This window comes from Ambystoma mexicanum, chromosome 6p (assembly GCF_040938575.1).
Source record: "Ambystoma mexicanum isolate Mex_15411 chromosome 6p, UKY_AmexF1_1, whole genome shotgun sequence".
NCBI classification, from domain to species: domain Eukaryota; kingdom Metazoa; phylum Chordata; class Amphibia; order Caudata; family Ambystomatidae; genus Ambystoma; species Ambystoma mexicanum.
The window spans coordinates 1,413,354,671-1,413,367,925 of NC_090935.1; the positions used below are offsets into that span (position 1 = coordinate 1,413,354,671).

At 44.9% G+C, this 13,255-nt stretch overlaps 1 protein-coding gene across 2 annotated transcripts in view; it reads right to left on the minus strand.

Annotated features, from left to right (window-relative positions):
* POLR2B (RNA polymerase II subunit B) overlaps positions 1 to 13,255 on the minus strand; it is a 616,839-nt gene that overhangs the window by 248,950 nt on the left and 354,634 nt on the right. For both annotated transcript variants that reach the window (XM_069626112.1, XM_069626111.1), the window contains 2 exons: positions 12,032 to 12,128; positions 129 to 223 (listed from right to left, as the gene is read on the minus strand). In XM_069626112.1, coding sequence (XP_069482213.1) covers positions 129 to 223; positions 12,032 to 12,128 — 192 coding nt within the window. The remainder of the gene's footprint in view (positions 1 to 128; positions 224 to 12,031; positions 12,129 to 13,255) is intronic.

A 13,255-nucleotide genomic window follows, 5' to 3' on the forward strand; every position in this document is an offset into this window, starting at 1 on the left:
ACACAGACCCACTCAACATTCTCCTGAGCTGCTCATCATTCATGCATCAACATTCTAATAGCAATCACTCCTGGCCAGTGACAAAACAAGACTTACAATACAACATTTCCCTTCTGAGAAAAGCTTACCCTGACACGTTTCCCGCTGTGGTTTCTCAAAAACCTCCTCCTGATCAAATCCTTTCTTGGATTCCGACTCCTTGTATGAACGATAGAAAACAGACCTGTAACAAAAATGGGACAATATACAATGCTTAGAGTTGAGTTCTGAACTCCATACCCATTAAAACAGGAGACCATCCCACAGTACGACCCCCATCAACTAGTGGATGAAACAGATTTACATTATTCAGAAGTGAATCTGGGATCTCTACAAAACAGCAGTCACTGCTCCATCTGGATTTAAAAGGGCATGCTTTGCCATCTAATGGCTAAGGATACAATTGTGGCACCAACCGAGGGTGCCAGAGGCTAAGGAACAAGCAGACATACGCCCTTCATCTCAAATCATTAGGGCACTCATCAATATGCCCACCAGAACGTAGAGATACATTTACACTAGGATTAAATGAGGGCAACAATATAGCACTTTATGGAGTAAACAGATTCCAGGCACATTTTAGGTAGCATCCAGCTATTAGCTTATTGACATTAATTTGGCACCATCATCCATGTGCGAGTTTCACAAACAGTATGGAGTCAAAATGTAAATAAAGCAGGCCATCAGTAACTGATGGTAAAGAAACAATTGCTTACATTAGGACTTAAGATGTGGCAGTGGAGCTTGCAATGGGTGACAGAAATGGTATGAAACAAGCACCAGAGAGAGTAGACCGAGTTGTACACAATGATGTAATGGGTAGTGGTGCATACTACCAGATTACATGCAAAGAGGGCAAATGTGGGGTTGGAGTAATGAAAAACACAAGCATGAGACGAAGTAAGTGAGGGCGGGAAGCAATGGTTTTGGAGCCAGTGTACATGTTGGCTGGAGCGCAAGATTGAGCCGTGTGTGGAAGGTGAAAGAGCAGTCTCTGTGCCTCAAAAACAAAAATACTACTTCAGGCTAAGAGGCACCAGAGAAGTAGCCCTGAAAGGAAGATTGCAGGGTTTAACCCAGGATTCGGACGCACTGTTAGGACAACATTTCTGAAGTCCAACTAAGGGCTTAGTAAAACCATTCAACTGAGACAGTACAAAACTCCACTCTTCGTATAAGGCTGTACCACCTGAGTTCATAGTAGAGTAGACAAAGCAGCCAGCCTAATCTTAGGAAGGAGAGAGGGCTGTAGAGTCAGTACAAATGAAAATGAAATACAAATGGTACAAAGAAACACTGAAACACTATGTATTGTAAAAATAAATGGTTTAAATACGAGTAGGCCCATATAAATCCTGGGGGAAATTAGTACTATTACATTATATGTAATGACAATTATGAAAACAGCACTATGCTTGAAGGTACACACACCATAGCATAAACCCCTTTATTTGGAACACCCAACAGTAGTTCTAGGGAAGTGAACACTTTTCAAACCCATTCAGTATAGGTCACACTTATTCTTGGGGAGTAAAGCCCAATGGTTACTTTCAGATTACATTGTTAACTGGACAAAATATGTTTTGTGAATAGTGGAACACTTATTCTAGGTACAGTAAAAACCTACAACTACCTTTGTGATAACACAGTTATACTAGGTGAGTAAAACCTAAGGATGTAATATTCAATTACAGGTGCTTTTGAGATCAGTGAAACACAGATTTAGATAAGCAGTAACTTATGTAACTTATTTTAGGATGGCACACAGCTAACTCAAGGTAAGTAAAACCATATATTCTTTTTCAAGGATCTATCAGCAACTTGGGGCAGGTATAAACCCAATACTCTTTTTGTGCCCGTTTAACAAAGACCAGGGAAAACAAAACCCAATGTTACTCTATATAAATGACTCAAGGTTGTTCTAGGTAGGTAAAACCTCTTGCAGACTTATTCTAGACAGGCTAACAGCAAGTCAGGGGAAGCAAGACCCAGTTGGGGGAATACAATTATCCTAACATGAATAATAAAGTGAAACCAACAGCATTACTTTTGGGAAGGGGCAAACCCAAATCACAGGTGAGCGATAGACCATTACATCTACTTTGTGTTAGAATGGCAAAACTGTTTAAGGAAAGAAGTGCAACACACAATCAAGGTAAGTAAGAACTTTGACTGTTCACTCAGAGTTACAGTTATCAAATAACTCTTTTACAAGTAAGTAACTTTTAAACATTCTCTTTTCGAGGCAAAAGGCCCAATCCCCTATGCCTTCCTTAATTCTTGGAGCATGAGTGTTCTCAGCGGGAGAAGGGGTGCCACTAGGGTCTAGTGTCCAACAGGCAGTGCCAGGATAGGTTCTTAAGTAGCAAAAGTCAGAGCTCCTTAGGAAGACTGTTCAAACAGGTGAGTATTTTACTTTAGAGTTAGTTGAAGGTCCAGGGGCTAAACAGAAGACACCCTAGGAGGATTCCAGCAGTGGGAACTGTGTGAACTGGACAAGAGGCCTCCCAATCACAGAAAACACCCCACAACTACACAGGAATCACAAGAGACTTAAGGTAAGTAACTACCCAAGGCGGCACAGTACCTCAGCACAAAAGATTTTGCAGCAGGAGAACTTTAGGATCTGCAGCCAAACACCTGGTCGGTGTATTACTAGTCGTGGTGACCGAAAAACAGGACCTTGGAAGGGACTTTGCAGCAGGGATCAACGGGGAAGGCTCTAGGCAAGGTTTTCCTCGTGGCTAGATGCGGCTCTGGACTTGCCACCTTTTACAAGGGGCACAGAAGACGACAGAATATCGCCAGTCGGATTCTAGTTGCTACAAAGCTACAGCACTCTGATGAAGGGACTTATTAGACTTGATTTGTGTCTCTAGAGATACACCAGGATGCCCACGAAGTTTCCATGAGATTCTGAATTCGGAAGACTGCACCACACATTGGCTCGAGGTCCCAGGGTACTGGGGTATTGCAGTGCGGAGTGGGATGGCTCAAAATGCAGTCTAGTGGGTCTAACCAGGGTCGGGGTTGTCGTTTTCGGAGTCTCCACGCCGATTGGAAGGAAGAGCTACATCAGGCTCTCCGGTCGCGTGAAAAAGTCTGTCGCTTCATCATTCTCTTTGGTTCTGGTTCCAGTGGTCGACTTGTCTTCAGCGTCCAGGTTTGGAGTATTTAACAGGAACAACAGCACAACTTCTGCATTCTCTCCCTGCATTTTACAACAAGGGGCGTTCTGGTTGTCCAATCAGGACAGCCAGCCCCCACCCCCCCCCCCCCAATTCGGATTTGTTCCCATTCAGGCAAGGAGGAAGACAAAAGGACTGGATTTTGGACTCCTCCCTCACTTCCTGCCTTCACAGACAGGCTGCAGCCTGGGCTGGGAGTCCCGGGGACTCCCGCCGAAGTTAAAAATCACACAAAGGAATTTTCCGCCCTGGATGTCGGGGGAAGGAAGGAGGAAGGACAAGACACAGTAAAATGGTGAAAAACAAGCCAGGGGCCATTTTGGTAAAAAGAGCAGGCTCTGGTGCCTTTACTGCAGTTGTGAACACAGCCTGCGGTAAAGGGGCGCCGAATTAGTAAAAGGTATCGCTGCCACCAACCATTAAAAAGGTAAGCTTGTCGCTGTAACAAAATTTACAGTTTTAGTGTGAAAGGGGATACATTGCATCTCCCCAGTACTCCACATAAGGTGGGGTGTGCTGGTTTCACCAAATAAAAAGTAAAAGGTATCCAAAAATCCTTTCTACCCTTGGGAACTGTCGTTCTCTCAAGGTTAGCCAGAGAAAGTTAAAAGGGGCACCCCTATGGCAACCCAGTAACAACAGGCGCTTATTGCCAAAAAAGTTATCATTTTTGACAACTTTAAAAAGACTAAGGAGAGTCTAAAAAAATGACACCCATGAAAAGAGTAAAAGATTGAGAGTGTGGAAAAAGGTTCCCACTCAGAGGTATAAGGAAAAATAATCCACCAGTAAAGCAAAAAAGTTCTGGGGTTGACACAAGTCAGGAAGATTTACCATTACTATGAAAATCTTACCCAACACTGGACCAGGCACAAGTAGGCTTCAGACAGAATAGGACCAGAAATAGCACTGCTCTCAATTTGGGACAACCAGAATGCTAATACAGACTCAAGCGCAGCTCTAATACATCTGTATCTCTCAGCAGCAAACCATGACATTCTCATCAGGAGACCGGAATAGCCGACCTAGCCTTGCGCTGGATTAAATCCTTCTTAACAGAATGAAAACCATCTGGATCAAACCCTTCAAATCCACCCCTAGGGAATCCACCTGTGGAGTATCAAGGATCCTCCCCATCTCTGCTACACTTTAACATATACCTGGCCCGACTAATCAAGCTCATTAAAAGACATAGCCTTACATAAAAAACTACGCTGATGACAAAGATCTACAAAGTACAAAACACACACGTAGCAAACACAAACCTGCAAGAAAGCCTACAAGAACTACGGCTGGATGAACAACTTCAAACTCAACCCTGGCAAAACAGAAATAATGGTTGTATCCAAAAACAGCCACTACATCCCATGGCCAACAGATCTATTAACAGCTCCAACATCATCAAAAACAGTAAAGAAACTTGGAGTCCTGATGGCTAGTGGCAGCTGCAGAGTATTACAGTTTTTGAAATTCGAAAAGGGATGTCGACAAAGCGTGCCAGTAATACTATCCCTAGTGTGACTTACTGTACCCATGGTGCTTCACACGTCAAGGTCCCTCAGATTGTTATTTTTGTGACATGAGGTAGCACAGTGTAGCGCGAGTACAGATTTACCCATGCAGATATGTAGCAGACCAGCCCATTAGCATCCATGCACCTTCTCTCCGAGGGGAGGAACGGTGGGAGCATGTGAATCCAAGCAGATCCAAGCATCAGAAATACGTTTACGGTGAGTAATGCATCCCTTCTGAGGCTTGTGGAATCCGCTGAGATCACATGCTGTGCTGGATTAGCGAGCAGTGTTAGGAGAAGGTGGTGGGGTGAGAAGGTTCATGGGCAAACAGATGTCTTAGAAACGCTTGTAACACGTTTGCATTGGCCTTGAAATGTGTGTCAATGCAGAAGCGCTGAGTGAAAGTGTGTACTGAGCTTCAAGTAGCTGCATTGGCAAGTGCTGTCTAGGGGGACATTTGTGCTCCTTGTGGAGTAAGCTCTCGGCGTGAAAGGCAGTGTCTTGTCTGACAGGGAATAGCACAGTTTTATGCACCAGACTATCCATCTGGAGATGGCATTCTTGGAAATGCGATCCCCCGACTCTGCCTGGGGCTACGGAGACAAACCGTTGGTCTGTTTTCCTTAGCTGTCTGGCCTTGTTTGCATAGTAAAGGACCGCACTCCTTACATCGAGTGTATGGAGTTTTACCCCAGCAGAGCTTTTAGGGTTCTGGAAAAAAGCCGGAAGCTCAAGGGACTGGTACACATGAAATTTTGAGATGAATTTAGGAGAGAACCCAGGATAAGTACGTAAAACCAGTTTGTTTTTGTGTATGACAAAGAAAGGACCCTGCACTGACAATGCTTGCAATTCACCAACTCTTCTTATGTAAGTAATAGCCACTAAGAAGGCAGTCTTGTAAGTCAGGTGTTTAAGACTGGACTTGTGCATCGGTTCGAAAGGGGGTCCCCATGAGCTTAGGTAGTACTACATTGAGATCCCATCCTGGCTGCGGGTTTGAAACCTGAGGGTGAAGTCTCTATACCCCCCTCCATGAATGCCTTGATGACCAGCACCTTCCATGATACTTTATTGTGGGAGGTGGTGTAGGCTGACAAGGCCACCAGGTGGACCTTTATAAAGTTGAAAACTAACCCAGATTCTAGCAAGTGGAGCATATAATTTAGAATGTGGGATGGGGTACATTCTATGGGGTTAATTTGTTTAGACTGGCACCAATTAACTCTCTTCCACTTGTCGAAATAAGTGTCTAGTATTAGGCTTTCATGCTTCCTTCAAGATATCCATACACCTCTGCGGTAGGCTAAGATGTCCAAACAATGACTTCAGGAGCCATGCTGCCAAGTTCGAGTGAGGTTGAGGGTGCACGGTTAATCACCCGTGCTGTGTGAGGTTGGTCAGGCACAGGAGCTTCATGGGATCGCACATCGCCAGTTTGCACAGATGTGGATACCAAGGTTGTCTTGCCCACATAGCAGCAACTAGGATGAGCATCACTTGTTGCTTGCGGCTTTTGTTCACTACCCTGTTCATGAGTCAGGGGGGCGTAAGCAAGTTTCCCTGACCAGTTAATCCATAGGGCGTTCCCCTTGGACCCTAGCTGGGGAACCTGGACGCAAAGTCTGGGCATTGACTGTTTTAGCTTGTAGCGAACAAGTCTATTGTGGGGAAACCCCATTGAGAGAAGGTGTTCTACGACCCCTGTGTCTAGTTGCCATTCGTGTTCCTCTGGTAGGGGATCTCTGCTCAATGAGTCTGCCAGAGAGTGGAGTTCCCCTGGAAAGTGATGCGACAATAGGAATATTTTCCGTTACAGTGCTCATTTCCAAATTTGTTGTGCTAGCTTGGACAGATTTGGAGACTGTGTGCCCCCTTGTTTGTTGATGTAAAACATTGCTGTAGTGCTGTCGTTGAGGGCTTGCACGGACTAGTTTGCTAGGTGTATGTTGAATGCCTGAAAGGCCTTTAACACCGCCAGTAGTTCCAGCAGATTGATGTGGTTCTGCGCTGTATCAGGAGTCCACAGACCTTGTGCTGTGTGATGAAGGCAATGAGCCGCCCCCCCCCCACCCAGCGAGTGAGGCGTCTGTTGTGACAATCGCTTGCACTTCCAGATTGTGAAAGGGTTTTCCCTTCAACAGATTTTCTCTTGTCCACCAGCGAAGGTTTTGTACTAGTGTTGGCGAAACGCACCCTAGATCGTCCCACTGACCAATTGCCTGAGACCACCGTTTCGCCAACCACTCCTGCATGGGTCGCATGCGCGTGTGGTACCAGGTAAATGCAAGATGCCATCATGTCTAGCAAATGCATAGCTTTGCGTATGCTTATGCTTATCTGGCGGCCGGCTTCATAATGAGGTATTTGCAGTAACATGTTTTGGACTCTTTCCTCTGATGGAAAGACTAACCCCTCTTCTGAGTTTATTACATCTCCTAGGAACCGTTTGTTTGTGCTCAGCACTAGGCTTGATTTGTTCTAGTTTATGGAGAAGCCCAATTGAAAGAATGTCGATAGTTATTTTAATGTTTTGCCTGCAAATTTGTGGAGTCTCCCCTGTAATCAGCCAGTCTTCCAGGGAAGGGTACACTGGGATTGCCTCCCTGCGCAGGTGCGCTGCCACCACCAATACCTTTGTGACTACCCTTTGTGAGGATGCTATTCCGAAGGCTAGCACCTTGATTTGGTAGTGCTGGTTTGCCATCTTGAACCGCAATAATCTTCTGTGCGCTGGGAACATTGAAATATGGAAATAAGCATCTTTCATATCCAATGTTGCCATGTGTTAAGCAAGATTGTATGCAGTACCCTTTGGGTGCACATCAACCCTGACTACAGGTAATAGGAAACGCAACCTTTGGTATAAGCTTGTACTACACATGTTGGTAGGTGTTGAGCAGCCAGGCTCATCTCAAGAGGGGTCAATGTGAGCTGTAGGGGAATTACAGAGATTCACAGTGACGAGTATTCAAATAAACTCTTACACACAAGGTTTCTTGAATAAAGAATTATAAATTGATTTCAGTCAGTTAGAATAAGCCTTCTTCAGAAGGGAGCAATATAACAGTAACACTCAAATATACTTCACAAAATATACACTCTTAATATTTCTAAACCAGCAAGTACCCTTTTGGGATGGCCCACAGACAACCTACACCCTCAGGTGACTTCAATAGCTAGGGTGCTGGGGACATTAATATATCACTGTTGCATTTAGGAGTAAAGCTAAGTAAAAGATTATTGGAACATACAAAAGACCACAAATATTCTTAAGCAGGCAAATACTTTCAGATTCCCCAATAAGTCATTCATTAGAACAGGCTAAGCCAAAGTCAAATGGGCAAAAGTCTATAAGAGCTAGAGTACTTCTTTGCAGGTAAGTAAGAAAAGCCTTTGCACAATGTTTAGAAGTCTTTGAAGAAAAAGAAGAATCAATGTAGGGCCACAAGCTGCTAGACTTGTGAGTAGGAGAAGATCCAAGCAACTCTGCAACAAGAGGTAAGTTCTCTCAGACTTTTACAGTACCTTTGTATTGAAGAAGTGCAGCAGATAACTTCCGTTCCTGAGCAGCTCTGCAGATCTCACTGTTCCTAGGCCTCAGTCGTGGGCACAAGAGAGAGGACTTCAGGGGACTCCTGCACTGCAATAGGACGGTCACCGCTTGCAAACGGCAATCTTCAAACAAGTGGCTGTTCGGCGTTTCAGCTCCTCAAGTCTACCGCAAAAAGCAACACAGCGGTTCCCGTCTGTCAAGATGGACTTTCCTTGCTACTGGGGTCCCTCACTCTGTTGAGGGGGCTCAGGCTCGGTCAGTCCTGCTTCCTGGGAGTCCGCAAGATCTTCCTGGAGCTCTTGAACAGCTTAAAAGCAACGCACACAAACACTGGTGTTCTCCTCCCTGGCTCCAAGTTTTCCAGCAGCAACTCTGGAAATTCAGCCAGCTCTGAGACGGATGTCCAGGTGGCTTACTTTGGAGTCGATTGGTCCCACCAACTCAAGGGGAGAAGAAGTCCTTGCAGGGGCTTCTCCGTCGATGCAAACTTGGCGTTTCGGCACTGCAGTAGGGCTTCAACGGGCAAACCAACGGTCCAGGAGTTGCAGCAGGAGTACTCAAGTTCTTCTTCGGTTCCTTCGTCCAGTGGTCGACTGCCTTCCGAGCCAACTCGCCTTTTATACAGTTGCCTCCCTTTCATTCATTTCTGTCACTCAACCAGCAGGGTGGCTGTACTTGACGGACAGTCAGCCAGCCAATCACAGAGTGCATTTGGGTCCTCTAGGAGACTAAGCACAGGGAGTTTCGGGCACCTCCCTCACTTCCTGCCTACCCCAGACACCCTGGAGCCAGAGGAAGGCTTCACTGGTGAATCCCGCCAAAGACAAAAAATGAACAAAGGGACCAGACCTGGTTTGGCACCCAGAGTAAATCCCGAGGACCCTTACACAAAGAAATGGTGAAAAAAGACGACGGGGCCCTTTTGACAAAAGTGGGACCTTTGGGTGCTTTACTGCAGCTGCGAACGCAGCCCGCGGTAAATGCACACCACGGTAGTAAAAACGAAACCACTGCCACCAGCCATTCAGTGAGGAGAGGCTAACAAAAAGGTTACATGAGAATAGACAAAGGGGATACTAAGTAACCCCTCCAGCACCCTATTGTAAGATAGGGTGTGCCGAGTCTAGAATAGTTACAAATGTAAGTAAAGTCAATTACACTTTACTGCTCTGGGAAACAGTAGTTTATCCCAGAGAAGGTATTTTAACCTTGGGAAATCTAAGAGACTTCCCTGTTTCAATGCATTAAAGGTGCTGCATGCCACAATGTAAACGCTGATGCCCATGGAGTACGTCAGACTCCACAAACAAAAGAAACAGTGTACTAAAATAACATTAAAATACAAGTGGGAAAAAGGGTCTCGCTCTCTCCAGGTTAAAAAAAAATCAAGTCCTCAAAATCCAACAAAGTTCCTGGGGTTCTCTAAGGTGTAGGGAATTCGCACATTTCTGAGAATTCTCCCCAACAGTGGCATTAACTCCAGATTATTAGTTATGGTTCCTACAAGGTAGAGAGCCTTGCATGACAAATGGATAGGACCCTGCAAAGTTGGAGGCAAACTTGGAGAGATTATTTAGTGGACTTTGGCAACCCCAAGGAGGACCCCAGGGTCTATCACACTAACCATCTGAAGGCATGTCTCTAGATCAGAACTGGGAGTTTTGCTTCAAGGGGAGTAGGAGAGTGAGCCTCTCCATGATCTCCTCAGGGGACACCCATCAGATTAGACAACTGAAGGAGTCCCTCTCTTCACACCCGACTCTGCAGCAACAGGAGGAGTGCAAAGCTATGATCAGTCAGTTTGACACCGCCCACCCCCCCGTTTTCTCCGACACCAGGCTTGACACGTTGGGGCCAGCATGATATACTCACTGGTGACAGTCTCCCTGTCAAAAGAAGTGGCTACAGAATGTCTGATAATCTCTTCCTTTATGTGAGTTCTGACATTAACACGAAGCTTGACCTTGGTGTTATAGAGCCATCTTCGAGTCCATGGGCTAGCCCAGTTGTACTAGCGCCAAAAGCAGGAACCAAGGAATTGAGATTGTGTTGACTAGAGAGCTCTAAATGCAGTCACGGAGACTAATCCATCCTTTAGCAAGAACAGATAAACTGGTGGATAAACTTGAAGACAGGACACTGGAAGGGCTTCTGCAGCAGGGATCAACAGGGAATGCCCCAGGCAAGTGTTTATTCAGGGCTAAATGCAGCTCTATGGATTTTGGTGCCCTTTTCAGGAGTCAGAAGATGATTGAATATCGCTATCTGATTCTCTTAATTTGCAAGGTCCAGCACTCTGGTGAGGGGACTTGTCGGACTCAATTCACATCTCTGTAGGTTCAGCAGCATGCTCACAAAGTTTCAACAAGAATAGGATTTCGGAAGACTGTGGACCACACAATGGCTAAAGGCCTCAAGGTATTGGGGTATTGCAGTCCTGCAAGATTGCAGCACGACGTGGGATGGCTCGAAATGCAGGTCTTCTTGAGTCTAGTAGGTCTCACCGGGTTCTGGGTCGGGTAGTCTGTGTCAAGATCACCAGGTCCATTAGAAGGAAGGGTTACAGCAGGCTCCTGTTACACAGCAGGCTCTCTGGTCGCTGGAAATAGCGACGGCCTTCGTTTCTTCCTCTTCGGTTACGGTGGTTCTACTATTTCTTCAGCTTCCAGAATCAGATTTTTATGCAGGAACCCAGGCAATCAAACAGCCATGCAATATTCAAACCTGGGAGGGGCTGGCAGCCCTTTCCGGACAGCCAGCCTCCCAGTTTAAACTGGACTCTGGCAGTTAAGCTAGAAGTCAAAGGGCTGCAGTGTTTTGGACTCCTCCCTCGCTTCCTGCCTTCACAGACACTCTGGAACCTCCGCGGGGAAGCCATAGGACTCCCACCGAAGACAAAATTGACAAAAGGATTTTCCGGAAGGAACAAGAAAGGGCAGGGAACACATGGTGAAAAAAGACAGGGGCCATTTTGTGAAAACAGCCCGTGGTAAAGGTGCACTGAATTAGGAAAAAGGTTCACTGCCACCAACCATTAACATCAAGCGTGTCCCTGTAACAGAAATGTTATAGTTAAAAGGAGAAAAGGGATACATTGCAAGGTGGGGTGTGCTGGTTGCACCCAACAAAATGTAAAAAGGGATCCAAAGATCCTTCCTACCCTTGAGAACTGTAGTTCTCATAAGGTTAGCCAGAGAAAGTTAAAGGGGACCTCCAAGGGCAACCCTGCAACAATAAAAAGGTATATACCAAAGGTTGTCAAAGAGGATAAAAGACACTATGGAGAGTGTTAAAAATGACACCTATAAAATAAAAGTGTCAGTGTTGAAATAGGATCCCACTCACTGAGGTATAGAGAAAAATAATCCACCAGTAATGCAAAAAGTCCTGGGGGTTGATAAAGGTCAGGAAGATTCATCATTGCTATGAAAACCTTACCCAACATCCACCACCAACCATGCCACAAAACCAAAAAGCTGCAAACAACCCAGACACTGGAACGCTACCCCCATGAACCAAAAAAAAATCTAGTGCACACCAGAAAGCTCACAAAGAAAGGTCACACAGACGCCAGTTGCCCCTTGTTCTGCAAGCATCAACAGAAGAGCACAGCTTCTATTCTATCCCTCTTCCCCCACTAACCAACCCCACCACTTTTCATACACACTAGAGACCATGCAAATAGCAGCGTTGTGCGGTTTAAAACATCATAGCATATATAAATGAATGCAAACCTGAAAAAGCCACGGTCAACAGCTGAACGGTTTATGATGACAGAGTCTTCCTGGTTGTAGCCAGTGTATGAAGCAATGGCCACAATAGAGTTAATACCTGCAATATAGAGAGAAATCACCTCAAATTAATATAACATTTTTGAACTGTGAAACAGTTTATTTTTTTGTAACTCAGCAAAAGATTTACGAATCAAATTATTAAGATGGATTTCTAAATTCAGCCATTATTAGCACAGTTTTTCTGAAGTCCAACTAAGGGCTTAGTAAAACCATTCAACTGAGGCAGTACAGGACTCCACTCTTAGTATAAGGCTGTACCACCCGAGTTCATGGTAGCGTAGACATAGCAGCCAGGCTTATCCTAGTAGGGAGAGAGCTGTAGAATCAGTACAAATGCAATTGTAATACAAATAGTCCAAAGAGAAACAAATACTATTTATTGTAAAATTAAATGGTTTATTTAAATATAAGTAGGCCTCGATAAATCTTGGGGGAAAGGAGTCCCATCACATTATATATAGACACAATTACAAAACACTATGCTTGAAGGTGCACAGACCAAAGCACAACCTTATTTGTAATACCCAAAGCACAACCTTATTTGTAATACCTAACAGGAGTTCTAGGCAAGTCAAAACCAATAGTTCCTTTTAGATTACTTTCAGTAATACCAGGGTAGTAGACCCCATCAGTTGTACCGTGACACTCAGCAAGAAATCAGAGTCATATCAACTGGACAATACACTTTTCTGATCTAGGGAAAAACAGATTCTAAGAACAGTATAAACCCATAGCTCGGATTCAGGATAACAGTTATTTTAGGTGAGTTGGACCTTCGGGTGTAATTCAATTACAGTTGCTTTTCAGGTCACAGACTAAGGAAAGCAATAACTAACTTATTTTAGGATAACAGTTTTACTCAAGATAAGTAAAACCTATACACTTTATACAGGAGCGATCTGCTACTTAAAAGGCAAGTGTAAACCTAAGACTTTTTGTGTCCGTCTAAAACAGACCATAGAAAGCAAAACCCACTGTTACACTTTATGACTCAGTTATTCTAGGTAGATAAAACCTACTAAAGACTTATTCTGGACAGGCTAACAGCAAGTCAGGGGAAGCAAGACTGAAAATGTCGAGCAGGGGTACACCAGACAGAAACAGTCATCGCAGCGATCGCTCTGGTAGAATGGGCTCTCAAACGGCCGGGCAGCAGTCGGTTTG